The 20,588-nt window shown below is 40.4% G+C and overlaps 2 protein-coding genes across 2 annotated transcripts in view; both read right to left on the bottom strand.

Annotated features, from left to right (window-relative positions):
* The window catches only part of LOC310829174 (vomeronasal type-2 receptor 26-like), a gene marked incomplete at its 3' end in the record, with an annotated part of 124,085 nt that overhangs the window by 94,245 nt on the left and 9,252 nt on the right, over positions 1-20,588 (bottom strand). The window contains exon 2 of the mRNA XM_083707350.1: positions 18,603-18,830. Within this exon, the coding sequence (XP_083563476.1) occupies positions 18,603-18,830 (228 nt within the window). The remainder of the gene's footprint in view (positions 1-18,602; positions 18,831-20,588) is intronic.
* Positions 7,667-12,328, bottom strand: LOC310829194 (vomeronasal type-2 receptor 26-like; the record flags this gene model as incomplete). The annotated part of the gene is made up of 4 exons (XM_083707419.1): positions 11,403-12,328; positions 10,377-10,604; positions 9,066-9,192; positions 7,667-8,568 (listed from the first exon to the last, which is right to left on the bottom strand). The coding sequence occupies exons 1-4, from the start codon at positions 12,228-12,230 to the stop codon at positions 7,667-7,669; spliced, it is 2,085 nt and encodes a 694-aa protein (XP_083563545.1). The 5' UTR covers positions 12,231-12,328.

Below are 20,588 nucleotides of genomic sequence, written 5' to 3'. Positions count from 1 at the left end.
ACCAGCCCCTCTGCCCCCCTTCGTACCCCACTGGTTGCACCTACAAATATGGGAGCATACCCCAATCTTTAAAAGTGTGAGCAGGACATTACCTGCCATGGTTGTTGGTCCAGTCTTACTCCATCTGCCATTGCTCTGTGTTTGACTTGGGATGAATGCCTTGTACTGAATGCATGTGCCACTGCATAAACTGCATTGTAGATGCTGTAGCTATTTCCTGTCATAGACATTTCAAAAACAGATGCGGGAAGGGTCTCTAGCTTCTCCTCCCCAGTGCAGACTTTCTTGTTCATCTTGTCTACAAAAGAATTGGGGTATGTACAGCTGAATGATTCCTCCCAGAAGTCCTTTATGAAACCATCATTGTTTTCTGAGTAAGGGTTCCTATGCTGAATAAATTTATGGAATCCTGACACCTCCTTTGAGGGAATTGCAAGAGATACAGCACCATGGAGGAAATTTATGTCTGAACTTTTTTGGATCGGAAATGATGTGAAATCCATCTGAGCTGTCATAATCCAGACTTTTGTCTGGATGTTCATTGATATATTTGCAAATTGTAAAAGCTGGTGCATTGATCTCATTGCCATTATACTCTGGATTTCTCCATATACAACCACAACTTTGGCAGTGCTTTCCATAACAACTTTGATAGATTTCAAGCCCTCTTCTAGCATGTCACCAAAATCACTGGAAGAAGTTTGTTTGGGGAATTTCTCTATGAAGTCAAAGCAGATGCCCCTTTTGGAAAACAATGGGAACATGTCCTCTTTAAACTTCTCTATAGTGTCATCATCCTGAGAAAGCATCCCAATCCATGTCCATGCAAAATGCAACAGTAATTGGAGAATCCCTTTGTATAGGTGGTTCACATTTGGGAACATTTGGTAGAAGAAAATCCCTTCAGTTTTTTTATTCATGACTGGAGCAGAGCCATATATGAGCTAAATAATATTTCAAAAATGTTAAAAGAATATGAGAGAGAGAGATTTGGGTTGTATTTGGAAAAATGTGATTATATCTGAACATCAATTTATAGCCACTCCACATTTGAATTTGCAAGTGTGTCACTGGCTTAGAAAATATGCCTTAGAAGCAGGAGACAATGCATTAAGCTTACTCAACATTGTGGGTCACTTATTGGAAATTTGTGATAAAGCCAAACAGGCTGATAGACATAAGGAGAAAAGAGCTGAGTGCTTCTATTCTGGCCATCCTTTCTACTGATATTCTGGTGCCTATTCATTGTGACAAAACCAAGAATGGTATGGAAGTCTGCAAATATTTCAAAAATGTTAAAGGGATATGAAAGAGAGTGATTTGGGTTATATTTGAAAATCATGTGATTATATTAGCTTATATCCACTCCTAATATGAATTTACAAATGTGACACAGGGTTAGAAAATATGCCTTATAAGCAGGAGGCAATACAATAAGTTTACTCAACATGGTGGAGCACTTGTTGGAAATTTGTGATAAAGCTAAACAGGCTGATAGCCATCGAGATAAAATAGCTGAGTGCTTTTGTTCTGGCCAGCCTTTCTAATGATGTTCTTGTGCCTATTCATTGTGACAAAACCAAGTATGGTATGGAAGTCTGCAAATGTGCTTTTGCCGCAGATTGGACCCTTTCTGAGCTCAAAACATGGGTACCCCCAACAAAATTTGGCTAAATATTTGGAATTTTTGGGAGTTTATTATGTATTGGTATAATTTGAAACTAATGTGATATGATTGTTCTGTTAATTGGAAATTTAATAAAAATTATTATTATTTTTTTTTTAAAAAGTGCCTTGTGTCATCCTCTCATCATCAGGAATCTGGTCTATGACATACTTGCCTCAAAGTTTTCTCAGTGAAATTAAGATCATAGAACCAGCTATGGAAGACATTCTCTAACCTTTCCTTGAAACAATATAGAATACACTGAAGGCACACCTACTTATTCTTATACCCACCAAGCTTAAAGTACACACATTTCATATGAGGGGAATTCATATGTTGGGAATTCTCTTTAGATTCAAATTAGCTTGGTACATATCTTGGAATGGAGTATAGCTATGGGTTTTAATAGATTAAATTGTGTTAAACTCTCACTTTGCACACTACAGTTCTGTAGCAGGAAACCTCTGTTCTACCAGGCCTTGGATATTGGCCCAACATGCCATTTTGGACAAGCCATAAGCACATTTCCAAGGTTTCACATTATAGACTATATCAGGGATGGGAAAGTTGAAGAAGCTGCTTGAAACCACAAGATAAATATCAGGTGACAGATGGGCACCTCTGTCCCTATGAAGGTGGTCTATGGAATGGGGAAACTCAAAGTGTGAACCACCAGCTAGATCCTCTTCTCCACCCTCACTATGGATTTGTGATGTATACAAAAAATTGTAAAAGTATCATTAGCACATGTGTGAACCTATTGAAGTTACTGTAGATTGCATGGACAAACAATTAGTTTGTCAGAGAGAATGCTAGAGTGATTGTACCAAAAGCACTTTACTATGTTCAAAATGTTGGGAAAGAGACACATTCAAACACCTTCTTGTAAAACGGATATAGTCTAGGACAAGCATGACCATAATTTCTGTTGAATCTGTAAAAGTGACTGTAGAATTGAAATCACTCTTTTGGTGTCCTGAAAGCATATGGATTCACTCTACAATTTGTATCTTTGGCTTTAGGTATTAAACAGGAATATTAGAAGACAAAATGTAGCACAATAGCATAATGTCTGAAATGCAAGAGAAGTTCAAAATGTTTCTTAAACATGTGTATTTATCTTCCACATATAAATCTTACTTGTGGTATCTTGTAGGAGCACAGGATGGGTGCCATTTGAGGTCCAATATAAGAGTTTGGTCCTCCAATGACTGCAACTGGAGTATTTCCAGCATCACACTTGTAGTTGGGGATGAATCTGGCCCTTCTTGAAAGAAGCTCTATTGAAGCTTGAAAGGTCCACTTTTCACTAAAATGGCTGTTATACATGTGGAATCCGAGAGTAGCATTGGGCAAGACACAGGGATTTCCATTGATCTCCTTTACAGCAAATGCCAAGGCCAGGATGTGCTGATAGAGCTGAGTCATCATCCTGTATTGAGAGTTGAAGGGTGCACCACAATATATTGTCATAAGATTAGAGCTGGGGTATATAATAATAATAATAATAATAATAATAATAATAATAATAATAATAATAATTTATACTCCACACTCCGCCTATCTGTCTGGGTTGCCCCAGTCACCCTGGGCGGCTTCCAACACATGAAAACATAATAAAACATCAAACATTAATAGTAACAATCTGATCCAATATAAAAGTCACAATAACTTTAAAATAAACAATTTATATCAAACAAAGCAACATTCAACAATCTGTCGGAAACTAATAGGAAACAGTAAAATTAAACTTCAGTCAATAATAAATACAGTTTGCACATCAATCACAATAAAGAAATACCAATCTGTAATCAATAAAAATAACAGCCAGTCAAAATGCATAAAATACCGAAAACATACAAAATCATGTAAAAGGATCAACTGAGAAACTATTTTTTTAAAAAATATACTGTATCCCTGAACTCCTCTGTTACCAGCTGCTGCTGCTGCTGTTCTCAAAATCATATTCTTTGATAGGGTTTGTTGGGCAAGGCACCTGACACCTTGACTCTGACTGTCCCAGAGGCTTCCTAGAGGCCAGACCCAACCTGGGGCAGTCTGGGGCTGCTTCCACCTAACTCAGTCAAAGTCCAGGTCCACCCAAATTTGCCTGAATCCTTTCAAGATTCACACACTGTCTGAATCTGCTGCACAGCCCTAGCAACTCCTTCATGGTTTCTCTTTGTGTGTTAGAGATGAAGCAATCTGTCATTTCTTTTTTCCTAATTTAATTTTCTGCATGATCACATTATGTTGCATTTATCCTAAAAAATCATCATGAAAATTCAGCAGTGATAGACATATCTTTAGAAAAGCCATCTTGTCAGGCAGAATACTAGGGTGAAACTTCAAGGATAATCCTGCAGACTACAGGGGGAAGAACAAGGAACATCCATATGGCTTCATGTACTGGATGTATGCAGTGCCCTTTGAATTAAAATCACACTTTATGTTAAGATGTCTTGAAAAAAATACCTATTTTGTTCTGAATTCTTATATCTTTGTTTACAGGCTTAATCAATATAGGGTTTTTTTTTTTAAAAAAAATCAGAACCCCAAGTGAATTGTAAGCAATCTTTTTTAAAGGTGCCATTCAAAATGTGACTTCATATTGCAGTCAAACCACTTTAAATCTGCCAGCAACATCAAAAATGGAAGAGAAATAAAAATGGCTTGTTAAACTCCCATGCTGCATGAATTCATTACTTACGAATGGTGTCTCATAGCAAAACAGGATGGCCATGTGCAGACAAATATTAGAACTACATGCGTAAACACAAGATCAAATGGGGGTAGATTAAATGAATTGGTAGAACCACTGAAACTCCAATAATTAGCCAGCCCACTGTGAATAGGACAAGGTTGGCTGTGAATAGCATCATTTTAGAACATGGCTTTTAAAAATTCAACTACTTACATATGGTCATCTGAAAGTTCCTGAGCTGGGTATTTTTCAAAGGTCATGGTGTCTGAAAAGATATAGATCTGAGAAATAATACCAGCAATGATGAGGTCACCTGCCTGGTAATATTTGTGAAGAATACGGACCGGCTCTCTGACAGAACATAGAGGAAGAGGAAGAAACTTGCACAAACCCTGTAGCGGCAGTAATACCACCTGCAATAAAAATACTACCATCTTGCAAGGGATTCTTTATTTCTGGCAAAAAATTAACTATTCTGCCATTGCTATTCAAATGATCCTGAGTAGCAAAGCCTGACTTGAATGGTCACTCCCTCAGATGATGCAAAGCCAGAATAGTACAATATATAAAAAGGGGTCACCACACTGATGAGTCTCTGTGTGTCTATATAACCAGCTCTGAATAGTTATTAACGAGACCTTCCTTTGCATATGGCCAGGATAAGTCCTGAGGGTATGGGAAGGATGCGATTATGAATAATGGGATAATTACAGGTGAGGTAATCGCTTGACTTGTGTTCTAGATTCTTTGCAATATTACTAAAGAAAACATGTTTATTGCTTTTCAGCAAAAGTCTTCTCAGAGTCATTCTGAACGGGAGACCAAGAGAGTGAAGACTTCTGGGAGCAAAGATGGTTGGCTAGTCATCTACTGTTGACACTCCATTGTTAGATAGAACCATGTTAAGGACGGTGATCAGTCTGCTAATTGGAAATTTCGCTTGGTATGTGAGGTCATAGCTAGCTTAAGAAGAGGTCATTTTTAACAGGCTGAAAACAAAACAAAAAGCATTTTATTATTATTTCCAACTAAGAAAGATTATTAATAGGGAAAGGTGTTCTGATTGTTAAGTTTTCATTTTGTATTATTTTTAACGCTTCATCCCTTTTGTGAAAGTGCTGGTTTCAAAGTGAAACTGAAATCTGTGGGAAACTGTGGGAAGGAATGTGCTCCTCTGATAAGGAGAGAGACACAAGTGTTCAAGGCAGAGACTGCTAGGGTGGCAAAAATACTGTTGAACATCCCCACTGAGTGTTGGCATCATGCAGCAATTATTGGATGAGCAAGTGAAGGAGCTCAGAGCTGAGATGCATAATATGGTGAATAAATATGCATTAAATCTCCCATCTTCACCTTGAGATTTTCACAGTTAACTCTTATAAAATTAAACACCTTTATTTACCACAGAGGAAACATGAAGTGGTAAAGTTACTTTCAATTTATTGGCAACACTTTAACTGATAAAAAGAAGAAAATAAAATTTCTTAGCATACAGAACTCCTTTATTTAAAACATTCCCTCTCCTTTTTTGCAATATTTTTTAATTATTTTTCAGTTACAAAAATCCAATGTAAGCTTTATTATAACAATACCAAATTACAATACCAATTCAAATACCAATCAATCAGATAGCCAGTTACACAATTTAGGTGGCCCCCCACGTTCTAGATTTCATGGTTTAACAATTCCCTTTAATTTTGCTTCCAAACTGTTATACATTACAATCCAATCTTAATAATAATCACTTATCCAAAACTACAATCTTTTTAACTTCAATTCATGTTGACACATTTAATAATTTATGAATCTGCAAGTGAAGCTCTCCTTTATTCTTCCTGTGTGTGGTATTTATTTTAACCAAATCATTCCCTTTTGTCCTTGCCAAATGTTATGTCTATCTTGGTTATTCCTGATCCCCATCATGCCTTGTGGCATTGTTGTCTCGATGTCGTTCTAAAGAAATCTCTTCTTTTTTCAACACCTCTGGATGTAGTAGCAAAGCTCTGTCACTGCTCTTCACCATTTCTTTTCAGTCTAGGAAAAGGAGTAGCCTCCCTGCCAAAGCCCTGGCACATCTCCAGGTTCTCCCTTCTCCGTCCAGCAAAAAAACCCCATAGCTATTATTACCCACAGAAGAGTGATCTGGCAACCTGGCAAAGCCTTGGCAAGTCCTTAAGCTCCAATTTTTCTCCGCTCAGCCAGAGATAAAGTGAAAGTTAACTCAACCCAGTTGTTACGAATTCCAAGCCCTTTAAAAATTATTCCATTTTATTTTATTTAGTTCCGTTTGGAATTGTAATCCATATCTGTATTCCCGTTTCCCCTCATCTTCACTTGCTACATAAAAAAGTTTTTGGTATTCTTGATGGCTTTGCTGAGTTATTTATGAAACAAAATAATCTCTAATGAACAGAAGAACCTCTGCTCCTTAATGGTGTCATAGGAGGGATACCAACAAGAAAGGGATACCTTTTGCACTCAGTGCCTCCCTGCCTCCCGCATTCCATGCTGGAGCGGGAGCCAGGTACCGAGATGATCTGCGAGTGCAGCCCATTTTCCCTATCCTGGGAGAGAGTTTGCAAGGTTAATTACTCTCAATCATCCTTGTTTCATCTTTGCCAATCATCGCCTATTATCGTGGGAGCTGGCTCCATCAAGGCAGCTGGAACCGAAAGCCTGTTTTAAACATTTTTAATTAGTGCATACATTTTATTCTGACTTCAGCCCATTCATGATCGACTTCTCTTCCCTTCTATTAAAAGCCAGAAAGCAGCTCAATCACAGAAATTTCCACCAGAAAAGATAAAAACTTATCTCAGTCATAAATTATAGCCACCTCAGAGATAATTACAAAAGGGAGGCTTTGGCAAACCCCATGCCCTCGGGGTTTTTATGTGTGTTGGGGGTGAAAAGTTGATTCTTCCAGTCATGTCGCTTAACTTTGTCAGGATTCCTGGGACCTGACAGCTTCTTGGTCTCCCAATAATAATAATAATAATTTATTATTTAAACCCCACCCTTCTGGCTGAGTTTCCCCAGCCACTCTGGGCTGCTTCCAATCAAGCGTTAAAAACAATAGAGCATTAAGGCAGCTTTTTCAGAGCATCAGAGGTTAATCCCCAGCTCACACTTTTCTCCGGCGTGAATGCAATATTCTATATTTATGAATGGCTATCAACAATCAACACGTCTAGAAAAAAACCATATAAGGCAGCTTCTGAACACGTGTTTGCAAATATTCTACTGCTCACAAAGAAAGAAATCACAAGATACAGCAAAGGACAGTTATTATTTCTTTAATTTTTCTTCCTTATTAGCTGTTCCCTATTGTTCAGCGCAGGCCTCAGAATGATTATATAACATTTGGGGGAAAAGATGCAGCCCAGCAGCCCACCACCAGAGGCTAAGATGGAGAAGATCTCCACAGCTACCATATATTTTCCCTTGGTGCTCAGGTAGGAGGGAATAAAGGACAGCCAAACACTGCAGAAGACCAACATGCTAAAAGTGATAAACTTGGCTTCGTTGAAACTGTCCGGTAATTTCCTGGCGAGGAAAGCCACAACAAAGCTCACAGTTGCCAGGCAGCTCATATAGATGAGGACACAGTAAAACATGGCCACACTCCCCTCATTACATTCTAGTATGATTTCTTCCATCACAGAGTGCATGTCCACATCTGGGTATGGGGGAGAGGTTGCCAGCCACACAGTACATATGCCTACTTGGACTATGGAGCAGGAAAGGAGAATGGAGTGGCCTAGTCCTTTCCCCACCCATTTCCTCATCCTGGATTCTGGTTTTGTAGCCATGAAGGCCAAAACCACCGTGAAGGTTTTTGCCAGAACACAAGAAACAGCAGTTGAGAAGATGATGCCAAAAGCTGTTTGTCGGAGGAGGCACGTCACCTTTTCTGGTCGGCCAATGAAGAGCAATGCACACAGGAAGCAGAGCAGGAGAGAGATGAGGAGAGCATAGGTGAGGTTTCGGTTGTTTGCAATGACAATGGGTGTGTCGTGGTGTTTTATAAATGTACCTAGTACCAGAGCTGTGATCAAGAAAAGGGAAAGAGAGAAACAGGCTAAACTGATGCCCAAAGGTTCTTCATAAGACAAGAAGCTGATATCCTTGGGTAGACATGCATCCTGGTTCTTGCTTGGATATTCTTTGTCTGCACATTTATTACAGTCATTCATATCTGGAAAAAAATAAGGGAATGACCTTTAGTTCATATCACGTTAGCTTCCTGAAATGTTGACTATTTGTCTGAGAAGAAAAGAGCTCTGTTCACATTCAAACACAAGTTTAATACTATCTGATGCTCTGTAACATGGTATTGTTGCATTTAATCGGTTCAGAGATATTGGTCTGTAAATTGCAGAGCCAGGGCCATTCCTCCTCATGATTTTAGAATGTATCATTACACTAGCCTGGGTGTAGCCTGTGTAAGTCAAAAGAAATGAAAAGCCCCTTCTAGATTTGATTTGAACCACATACCATCCAACTACTTTCAATGCATTGTCATTCTCATTTGATTAGCGTATTTAGACTATCTGAAGGGCAAAGATCACAAAGATGCAGGATCTCACACACAGTAGATCATCTCCTCTTTTGAAAATTAAGTCATCCATCCTTACAGCACCTGTCAATGCTTAGTATTGAGTCTGGATCTATTTATCTATTTATTTCTCTTACCATCTTGGTTTGCAATCTTCCCCTCAGCACATGGGATGCAATCATAGCAGCAAGGGGGCTGTCCCTCCTTCACTTTCTTGCTGAATCCTGGAAGACATTTCTCAGTACAGGCAGAGAGAGGTTGACTCTATTCCATAAATGAAACAGCAGAAGGATCAGCAAGAGAATAATGAATTTGGAACCCTTTATGTTCTTGGTCCTTTCTCTATGTTACTAAGCTGACACAGCATATTCAGTAATATGTAATGACTATACAAAGAGCCATTTCGTCTTTTCTTATTATTAATATTAATGTTTGAAATTATGTGATGTTCCCTCTATATTGCTGTAGGATGTGCAGTGCCCCATCTGTTAAGCAAATATTTTTCTGTCCATTAAATTACACTTTGAAGTTACTCTAGTTTCCCTGTTTATTTTGTTATAATTGTTGCTTTTAAGTATTTTGTCCACTTGGTAGACAGCTCTAGAACTGATTTTGGTGCCAGTAGGTACATCTATTCTTGGACCCATCAGTTGCTTCCTGGGAAAGTGTTCCAAATCCACGTTGTAGCTTCACGGTCTCTGAGCATGTATACCCTCTTGTGCTGGGGAAATGTACCCAGAGGCTCCATTTGACTGGAAGAAAACCTTCCCTTCTATATCCACGCCCTTTCAAAGAAAAACTGGTATTTGACCTAATGACCCACATTCAGATGATGAATTGTGAGATGCAAAAACCACATTTGCATGGATGCTCTTGTAGTCGGATCTGTGAATGGTTGGGATTAGGGTGAGATAATCTATTTTTTGTTACAGTGGTACCTCGGGTTAGGAACTTAGTCGTTCTGGAGGTCTGTTCTTAACCCAAAACTGTTCTTAACCTGAAGCACCACTTTAGCTAATGGGGCCTCCCACTGCTGTCGCGCTGCTGCTGCACGATTTCTGTTCTCATTCTGAAGCAAAGTTCTTAACCTAAGGTACTATTTCTGGGTTAGCAAAGTCTGTAACCTGAAGCGTCTGTAACCCAAGGTACCACTGTATTTCAATTTGAATTAGGATCCCCTAAGGCATATTTACACTGTTAGCCTTGCTTAACTGTATTTTGTAGTAAAAAGGTTCTTCTGTTTTGTAACCTCCTTAATAAAATATTTGCCTTTAATATGTGTGTCTTCTAGCTGTAAAATTTTGGCTCTTAATCTGGTACCTCATTGCTTTGGTCATAAACCACTCCTCAACTTGTGGCTCAAAAAACAGTGAGTAGACCTGCAGGTTGATAATGATTGCTTATTCAATACTGAATCTCTTTTGAATTAGCTAACAATGCAACCCTACCTGGTTAAACCAGCTGTGCCATGTGATGGCATCTTCATCAAGGAGGAATGATTGGTCTGGAGGAGCTTGTGGATCTATCCTCCCAACTCTCATTCTGTGCAAACTTTGGTTGGCGAATATGATCCAATTCACAATATCCAAGCTTGATGCTGCCTCTCCATTCTCGTTGATGAAGACCACATCTCCTGCTGTATTGTTAAATGAGATGCTTCTCAGAAAGTGATGGAGCTAGATTGAAAGCAGAAAAGAAAGGGTTTGGAAAAGACTGCAGTCTAATGCAGGGCGGAGAATTTTTTTTTTTCCTGTTGGAAGAACCTACAGGAAATGGTGGGGGTGATTCAGTCAAGTGTCAGTGGATTCAGGCCCAAGAATGGAGAGAGTCAACCAATTTTCTTTCACACACAGGCATCTCTCTCAGTCTTCCTTACAATCATTCTTTCTCTGATTGTCCAAAAATTAAAAATGTTTAAGCAGCAATCTCCTCTCTCTCTCTCTCTCTCTCTCTCTCTCTCTCTCTCTCTCTCTCTCTCCGTCCTTCCCTCACTCCCTGAGCACCTCAGAAGACACGGCAGTGGTTTGTGACCACCAGCTCTAAGGAAGGATTTGGTTGATATCGGATAGAGAAACTGCTGAACATCTCTCTCAACCATTACCACTGCTTCCAATCTATGAATGTCATGGGATCTCATTGGGTTGCAAAGCTTCCATCATAACAAATGCTTTCCCCTCAAGCATGGGGCAAGAACTGCTCAGAGAAGGACACAACCATCATTTCCCTTCCCTATAGATTCTACAGCCATTTGCAAGCAAAAAAATATATGGGGAAATCATCTAGGATACCATCATATCAGTGCCACCTCCTACTCTGTCTGCAGAATTATAAATTCCATTCTGGGTTCTTCTTCCACGTACACTAGTGCAAATCCTTGATCTCTGAGAGGAAAGAGCAAGCTGATAGGATTTTGGGAACCCCAAAAGTGACAGTAAGTAGCAGGGCTTTGCCAGTTGTGGAAGTTCAGCCTTTACCTGCCAAAATGGTTGATTCAGATTCTTCCCTCTCCCTCCATATGCAATTCCTCTGTGTCTGAGTCTGGATGTGGACATGGCATGTAAGGCATGGGCCATAGCACTATGGATGCTATAACTGTGTCCTGTCATGCTCATTTCAAAAAGGGATCCAGGAAGGTTCTCCAGCTTCTCTTCTCCGGTGCAAATATTCCCCTCTGCCTTGTCTGCAGTGTTTTCTGGGAATACACATTCAAAAGCCTGTTGCCAGAAGTCCCTGATAAAACCATCCTCATATGTGCTGGAAGGGTTTCTGTGCACAACATACTGATGAAAGCCTGGTGGGTTTCTAAAGTGAACTTCAAAGGCTATAGCGCCACTGAATATTCCCAAATCCCAGTACCTTTGAAAGACAAATGAAGCAAACTCCACCTGGGCTGTTGTTATCCATACTTTACTTTTTACATTCTTTGTCTCGTCATCATGTTTTGATATGTATGAAAGCACCATAAAAGTTGCCATGGAGTAAGATTCTCCAGAGGCAACCACTACGTTAGCTTTGCTGATAAAAATTTTCTGACTTATTGTTGCACCCTGTCGTAGCATGTCAGTAATTTCAGAAAGAAAACTAAAATTGGGGATTCTTTCTATGAATTCAAAGCAGACACCACTCTTGGTAAACATTGGGGAAATGGTTTGCACAAATCTTTCTCCATTGTCATTGTCTGTTGCAATGACTCCAATCCACGTCCACCTGAAATGCAGAAGCAAAGAGAGAATTCCCTCATACTGAAGGGCTTCTGAGGCTGCCATCTGGTAGAAGGGAAGCCCTGGGCTTTTATCATTCATCACTGGAGCAGAGCCATAAATGAGCTAAAAAGTAAACGGAGGAAGAGAAGAGACAAAGTAATATTTGCAGAGTTCTTTCAAACTACAGTGGTACCTCGGGTTACAGACGCTTCAGGTTAGAGACGCTTCAGGTGACAGACTGTGCTAACCCAGAAATAGTACCTCAGGTTAAGAACTTTGCTTCAGGATGAGAACAGAAATTGTGCTTCAGCAGCGGGAGGCCCCATTAGCTAAAGTGGTGCTTCAGGTTAAGAACAGTTTCAGGTTAAGAATGGACCTCCGGAACGAATTAAGTTCTTAACCTGAGGTACCTCTGTATTCATATACATTATTATGTGGTGAATCCTGTCAGTCAGACATGCCCTTTGCCACCCACCAGGGGTTGCATGCCCTTTCTCATTTATACAAAAGACACACATGCAGATGGGCTCAAAATTGAGGTCATCTCTCATTCCTGTTTGTTAAACATTTGTTCTGTTGACCAGAGAGGGGCATTTTCCCTATTATATTCTTTTTTTAAAAAAATAATAATTCCAAATCTGTCAGGGTTAAACTGAATGGAGGGACACACGATGTCCTAAGCAAAGGATTGCCTAACACTGCGTTAGACATTATTTAATGCAACCATATCAGAATCGCAACTTGGGTCAGATTTCTTCTCTGGAGCATCTTTTGTCTTCACAAAGCACATACCCCAACACACAGCAGAACTGCCATTTCTCCCTTTTCTTTTTCAAGACTTCTTAGACTTCATCTATGAACATTTATTTCACTTTGGAACCAGCTGCTGAATACTATTGCTGTTCTCCTGCACAACTGGACAGTATCTGCAATTTGCCATAACTCCAGAGTGTGTTTAATTTGAAAGCCCTTTCCCCCTAAATATTGACATATTCGGTGTGGTGTCGTGAAGGCAAATAATTATTGTACTCGGAAATACTTGTGAATTTTAATCCTATTACCAATTCCCCTGCTTCCCCTGCAACTCAATTCAGATACCCTTCTCGTTAAGCAGGAAATGCTGCAAATCCAAAAATGTCTGGTGAGGGTGGTGTGCATGGTTCTCCCCCTAATTTCATCCTCGCCCTGAACTGGTGATACACTCTGAGCTGGTGCTGTGAATTCAGCCTCATTCTCTATGCAAGCTTAGAGAGGTTTCTTACATGGGTGTCTTACCTGTGGAATCTTATAGATATCCAAAACTGTTGCCACATAAAAGGAGATTACAGAATCCAGTCCCCCAATGACCCCAACCAGATTATTTTCAACATCACATATATAGTTTGGAACAAATTTCTCCACCCTGGATAAAAGCAGCAGTGTCGCAAAATATGTGCTCCTTGCATTGTTATAGCTGTCATACAAGTGAAAACCCAAGCTGATATTGGGTAAGATTTGAGGGTCTTCATTGATCTCCTTGACTGCAAATGCCAAGGCCACGATGTGCTGGTAAAGCTTAGGCACCACCCTAGAATGAGATTTGCAAACAGTATCAGAAGGAACAGATATGAATTACAATAGTTAATCCTATTGAGTTCAGTGGAGTTAACTCCCTGTCCATTCCACTGCTGAACAGGTCTTATAATCAGCAAGTTCTTCCTCATGTTTACACAGAATCTCCTTTCTTGCAACTTGAATCCATTGGTTCGCATACTACCCTCTGGAGTAAGAGAAAAAAAGCTTGCTCCAAATTCCTGGTGACAGCCCTTGAGATATTTGAAAATGGTTATGCTATATCCCCTCAGTCTCCTATTTCATAGCTAAACATACCAAACTCCCTCAACTTTTCCTCATAATGTTTGGCTTCCAGACCCTTGATCATATGTGTCAACCTCTTCTGCACATGTTGTAGCTTGTCAGTATCCTTCTTAAATTGTGCTGAACGCAACTGAACACAATATATCAGGTGTGTTCTGCGCAGTGCAGAAGAGATCTCTTCCATGTTTTTTTTTATTGGGGTACTATGCTTCTGTTGATGTGGACTTTTCACACACAGCACTGGCAAACCAGGTGTTCCCCATCTTATATTTGTACAGCTGGTATTTCCTGCCTAAGTGCAGAACCTGACATTTGTCCCTACTGAAATTCTCTCCTGAATTCTCTCTCCTGCAATGACCCCTTCCTTATTCATGATGCAGAGATGGTGGTTGTAATTCACACAATTCTCTACTTCATATTACAGTGGTACCTCAGGTAACATAAGCTTCAGGAAACATACGCTTCAGGTCACAGACTCCGCTAACCCAGAAATAGTACATCAGGTTAAGAATTTTGCTTCAGGATGAGAACAGTAATCGTGCTCTGGCGGCACGGCGGCAGCAGGAGGCCCCATTACCTAAAGTGCTGCTTCAGGTTAAGAACAGTTTCTTCCCTCTCCCTCCATATGCAATTCCTCTGTGTCTGAGTCTGGATGTGGACATGGCATGTAAAGCATGGGCCATGGCGTAGACAGCATTGTGGATACTGTAACTGTGGCCTGTCATGCTCATTTCAAAAAGGGATCCAGGAAGGCTCTCCAACTCCTCTTCTCCGGTGCAAATATTCCCCTCTGCCTTGTCTGCAGTGTTTTCTGGGAATACACATTCAAAGGCCTGTTGCCAGAATTCCCTGATAAAACCGTCCTCATATGTGCTGGAAGGGTTTCTGTGTACAACATACTGATGAAAGCCTGGTGGGTTTCTAAAGTGAACTTCAAAGGATATAGCGCCACTGAATATTCCCAAATCCCAGTACCTTTGAAAGACAAATGAAGCAAACTCAACCTGGGCTGTTGTTATCCATACTTTACTTTTTACATTTTTTGTCTCGTCATCATGTTTTGATAGGTATGAAAGCACCATAAAAGTTGCCATGGAGTAAGATTCCCCAGAGGCAACCACTACGTTAGCTTTGCTGATAAAAATTTTCTGACTTATTGTTGCACCCTGTCGTAGCATGTCAGTAATTTCAGAAAGAAAACTAAAATTGGGGATTCTTTCTATGAATTCAAAGCAGACACCACTCTTGGTAAACATTGGGGAAATGGTTTGCACAAATCTTTCTCCATTGTCATTGTCTGTTGCAATGACTCCAATCCACGTCCACCTGAAATGCAGAAGCAAAGAGAGAATTCCCTCATACTGAAGGGCTTCTGAGGCTGCCATCTGGTAGAAGGGAAGCCCTGGGCTTTTATCATTCATCACTGGAGCAAAGCCATAAATGAGCTAAAAAGTGAAAGGAGGAAAAGAAGAGACAAAGTAATATTTGTTCTTAGTTCTTTCAAACTAAAGTGGTACCTCGGGTTACAGACGCTTCAGGTTACAGACTATGCTAACCCAGAAATAGTACCTCAGGTTAAGAACTTTGCTTCAGGATGAGAACAGAAATTGTGCGGCGGCAGCGGGAGGCCCCATTAGCTAAAGTGGTGCTTCAGGTTAAGAACAGTTTCAGGTTAAGAATGGACCTGTGGAATGAATTAAGTTCTTAACCTGAGGTACCACTGTATTCATATACATTATTATGTGGTGAATCCTGTCAGTCAGACTTGCCCTTTGGCACCCACCAGGGGTTGCATGCCCTTTCTCATTTATACAAAAGACATACATGCAGATGGGCTCAAAATTGAGGTCATCTCTCATTCCTGTTTGTTAAACATTTGTTCTGTTGACCAGAGAGGAGCATTTTCCCTATTATATTCTTTTCTTTTTTTAAAATTCCCAATCTGTCAGGGTTAAACTGAATGGAGGGACACACGATGTCCTAAACAAAGGATTGCCTAACACTGCATTAGACATTATTTACTGCAACCATATCAGAATCTCAACTTGGGTCAGATTTCTTCTCTGGAGCATATTTTGTCTTCACAAAGCACATACCCCAACACACAGCAGAACTGCCATTTCTCCCTTTTCTTTTTCAAGACTTCTTAGACTTCATCTATGAACATTTATTTCACTTTGGAACCAGCTGCTGAATACTATTGCTGTTCTCATGCAGGTCTGGACTGCATCTGCAATTTGCCATAACTCCAGAGTGTGTTTAATTTGAAAGTGCATGTCCACATCTGGGTATGGGGGAGAGGTTGTCAGCCACACAGTACATATGCCCACTTGGACTATGGAGCAGGAAAGGAGAATGGAGTGGCCTAGTCCTTTCCCCACCCATTTCCTCATCCTGGATTCTGGTTTTGTAGCCATGAAGGCCAAAACCACCGTGAAGGTTTTTGCCAGAACACAAGAAACAGCAGTTGAGAAGATGATGCCAAAAGCTGTTTGTCGGAGGAGGCACGTGACCTTCTCAGGTCGGCCAATGAAGAGCAAAGCACAAAGGAAGCAGAGCATGAGAGAGATGAGGAGAGCGTAGGTGAGGTTTCGGTTGTTTGCAATGACAATGGGTGTGTCATGGTGTTTTATAAATGTACCTAGTACCAGAGCTGTGATCAAGAACAGGGAAAGAGAGAAACAGGCTAAACTGATGCCCAAAGGTTCTTCATAAGACAAGAAGCTGATATCCTTGGGTAGACATGCATCCTGTTTCTTGCTTGGATATTCTTTGTCTGCACATTTATTACAGTCATTCATATCTGGAAAAAAAATAAGGAAATGACCTTTAGTTCATATCACGTCAGCTTCCTGAAATGTTGACTATTTGTCTGAGAAGAAAAGAGCTCTGTTCACATTCAAACACAAGTTTAATACTATCTGATGCTCTGTAACATGGTATTGTTGCATTTAATCGGTTCAGAGATATTGGTCTGTAAATTGCAGAGCCAGGGCCATTCCTTCTCATGATTTAAGAATGTATCATTACACTAGCCTGGGTGTAGCCTGTGTAAGTCAAAAGGAATAAAAAGCCCCTTCTAGATTTGATTTGAACCACGTACCACCTTGCTACTCTCAATGCAGAGTCATTCTCATTTGATTAGCATATTTAGGCTATCTGAAGGGCAATGATCACAAAGATGCAGGATCTCACACACAGTAGATCATCCCCTCTTTTGAAAATTAAGTCATCCATCCTTACAGCACCTTTCAGTGCTTAGTACTGAGTCTGGATCTATTTAACTATTTATTTCTCTTACCATCCTGGTTTGCAAACTTCCCCTCTGCACAAGGGATGCAATCGTAGCAGCAAGGGGGCTGTCCCTCCTTCACTTTCTTGCTGAATCCTGGAAGACATCTCTCAGTACAGGCAGAAAGAGGTTGACTCTATTCCGTAAATGAAACAGCAGAAGGTTCATCAAGAAACTAATGAATTTGGAACCCTTTATGTTCTTGGTCCTTTCTCTATGTTACTAAGCTGACACAGCATTTCAGTAATATCTGATGACTATACAAAGAGCCATTTCATCTTTTCTTATTATTAATATTAATGTTTGAAATTATGTGATGTTCCCTCTGTATTGCTATAGGATGTGCAGTGCCCCATCTGTTAAGCAAATATTTTTTCTGTCCATTAAAGTACACTTTGAAGTTACTCTAGTTTCCCTGTTTATTTTGTTATAATTGTTGCTTTTAAGTATTTTGTCCACTTGGTATACAGCTCTAGAACTGATTTTGGTGCCAGTAGGTACATCTATTCATGGACCCATCAGTTGCTTCCTGGGAAAGTGTTCCAAATCCACTTTGCAGCTTCATGGTCTCTGAGCATGTATACCCTCTTGTGCTGGGGAAATGTACCCAGAGGCTCCATTTGACTGGAAAAAAACCTTCCCTTCTATATTCACGCCCTTTCAAAGAAAAACTGGTATTTGACCTAATGACCCACATTCAGATGATGAATTGTGAGATGCAAAAACCACATTTTCATGGATGCTCTTGTAATCAGATCTGTGAATGGTTGGGATTAGGGTGAGATAATCTATTTTTTGTTACAGTGGTACCTCGGGTTAAGAACTTAGTCGTTCTGGAGGTCCGTTCTTAACCCAAAACTGTTCTTAACCTGAAGCACCACTTTAGCTAATGGGGCCTCCCACTGCTGTCGCGCCACTGCTGCGCGATTTCTGTTCTCATTCTGAAGCAAAGTTCTTAACCTAAGGTACTATTTCTGGGTTAGCAAAGTCTGTAACCTGAAGCGTCTGTAACCCAAGGTACCACTGTATTTCAATTTGAATTAGGATCACCTAAGGCATATTTACACTGTTAGCCTTGCTTAACTGTATTTTGTAGTAAAAAGGTTCTTCTGTTTTGTAACCTCCTTAATAAAATATTTGCCTTTAATCCATGTGTGTCTTCTAGCTGTAAGATTTTGGCTGTTAATCTGGTACCTCATTGCTTTGGTCATAAACCACACCTCAACTTGTGGCTCAAAAAACAGTGAGTAGACCTACAGGTTGATAATGATTGCTTATTCAATACTGACTCTCTTTTGAATTAGCTAACAATGCAACCCTACCTGGTTAAACCAACTGTGCCATGTGATGGCATCTTCATCAAGGAGGAATGATTGGTCTGGAGGAACCTGTGGATCTATCCTCCCAACTCTCATTCTGTGCAAACTTTGGTTGGCGAATATGATCCAATTCACAATATCCAAGCTTGATGCTGCCTCTCCATTCTGGTTGATGAAGACCACATCTCCTGCTGTATTGTTAAATGAGATGCTTCTCAGAAAGTGATGGAGCTAGATTGAAAGCAGAAAAGAAAGGGGTTTAGAAAAGACTGCAGTCTAATGCAGGGCGGAGAATTTTTTTTTCCTGTTGGAAGAACGTACAGGAAATGGTAGGGGTGATTCAGTCAACTGTCAGTGGATTCAGGTCCAAGAATGGAGAGAGACAACCAATTTTCTTTCACACACAGGCATCTCTCTCAATGTTCCTTACAACAATTCTTTCTCTGATTGTCCAAAAATTAAAAATGTTTAAGCAGCAATCTCTCCTTCTCTCTCTCTCTCTCTCTCTCTCCGTCCTTCCCTCCCTGAGCACCTCAGAAGACACGGCAGTGGTTTGTGACCACCAGCTCTAAGGAAGGATTTGGTTGATATCGGATAGAGAAAGTGCTGAACATCTCTCTCAACCATTACCACTGCTTCCAATCTATGAATGGCATGGGATCTCATTGGGTTGCAAAGCTTCCATCATAACAAATGCTTTCCCCTCAAGCATGGGGCAATAACTGCTCAGAGAAGGACACAACCATCATTTCCCTTCCCTATAGATTCTACAGCCATTTGCAAGCAGAAAAATATATGGGGAAATCATCTAGGATACCATCATATCAGTGCCACCTCCTACTCTGTCTGCAGAATTATAAATTCCATTCTGGGTTCTTCTTCCACGTACACTAGTGCAAATCCTTGATCTCTGAGAGGAAAGAGCAAGCTGATAGGATTTTGGGAACCCCAAAAGTGACAGTAAGTAGCAGGGCTTTGCCAGTTGTGGAAGTTCAGCCTTTACCTGCCAAAATGGTTGATTCGGATTCTTCCCTCTCCCTCCATATGCAATTCCTCTGTGCCTGAGTCTGGATGTGGACATGGCATGTAAGGCATGGGCCATAGCGTAGACAGCACTATGGATGCTATAACTGTGTCCTGTCATGCTCATTTCAAAAAGGGATCCAGGAAGGCTCTCCAACTCCTCTTCTCCGGTGCAAATATTCCCCTCTGCCTTGTCTGCAGTGTTTTCTGGGAATACACATTCAAAGGCCTGTTGCCAGAATTCCCTGATAAAACCGTCCTCATATGTGCTGGAAGGGTTTCTGTGCACAACATACTGATGAAAGCCTGGTGGGTTTCTAAAGTGAACTTCAAAGGCTATAGCGCCACTGAATATTCCCAAATCCCAGTACCTTTGAAAGACAAATGAAGCAAACTCCACCTGGGCTGTTGTTATCCATACTTTACTTTTTACATTCTTTGTCTCGTCATCATGTTTTGATATGTATGAAAGCACCATAAAAGTTGCCATGGAGTAAGATTCCCCAGAGGCAACCACTACGTTAGCTTTGCTGATAAAAATTTTCTGACTTATTGTTGCACCCTGTCGTAGCATGTCAGTAATTTCAGAAAGAAAACTAAAATTGGGGATTCTTTCTATGAATTCAAAGCAGACACCACTCTTGGTAAACATTGGGGAAATGGTTTGCACAAATCTTTCTCCATTGTCATTGTCTGTTGCAATGACTCCAATCCACGTCCACCTGAAATGCAGAAGCAAAGAGAGAATTCCCTCATACTGAAGGGCTTCTGAGGCTGCCATCTGGTAGAAGGGAAGCCCTGGGCTTTTATCATTCATCACTGGAGCAGAGCCATAAATGAGCTAAAAAGTAAACGGAGGAAGAGAAGAGACAAAGTAATATTTGCAGAGTTCTTTCAAACTACAGTGGTACCTCGGGTTACAGACGCTTCAGGTTAGAGACGCTTCAGGTGACAGACTGTGCTAAC

Source organism: Podarcis gaigeae (genome assembly GCF_964106915.1).
Source record: "Podarcis gaigeae genome assembly, chromosome: 13".
Classification (NCBI taxonomy): domain Eukaryota; kingdom Metazoa; phylum Chordata; class Lepidosauria; order Squamata; family Lacertidae; genus Podarcis; species Podarcis gaigeae.
This window is presented reverse-complemented; position numbering and strand designations above follow the sequence as displayed.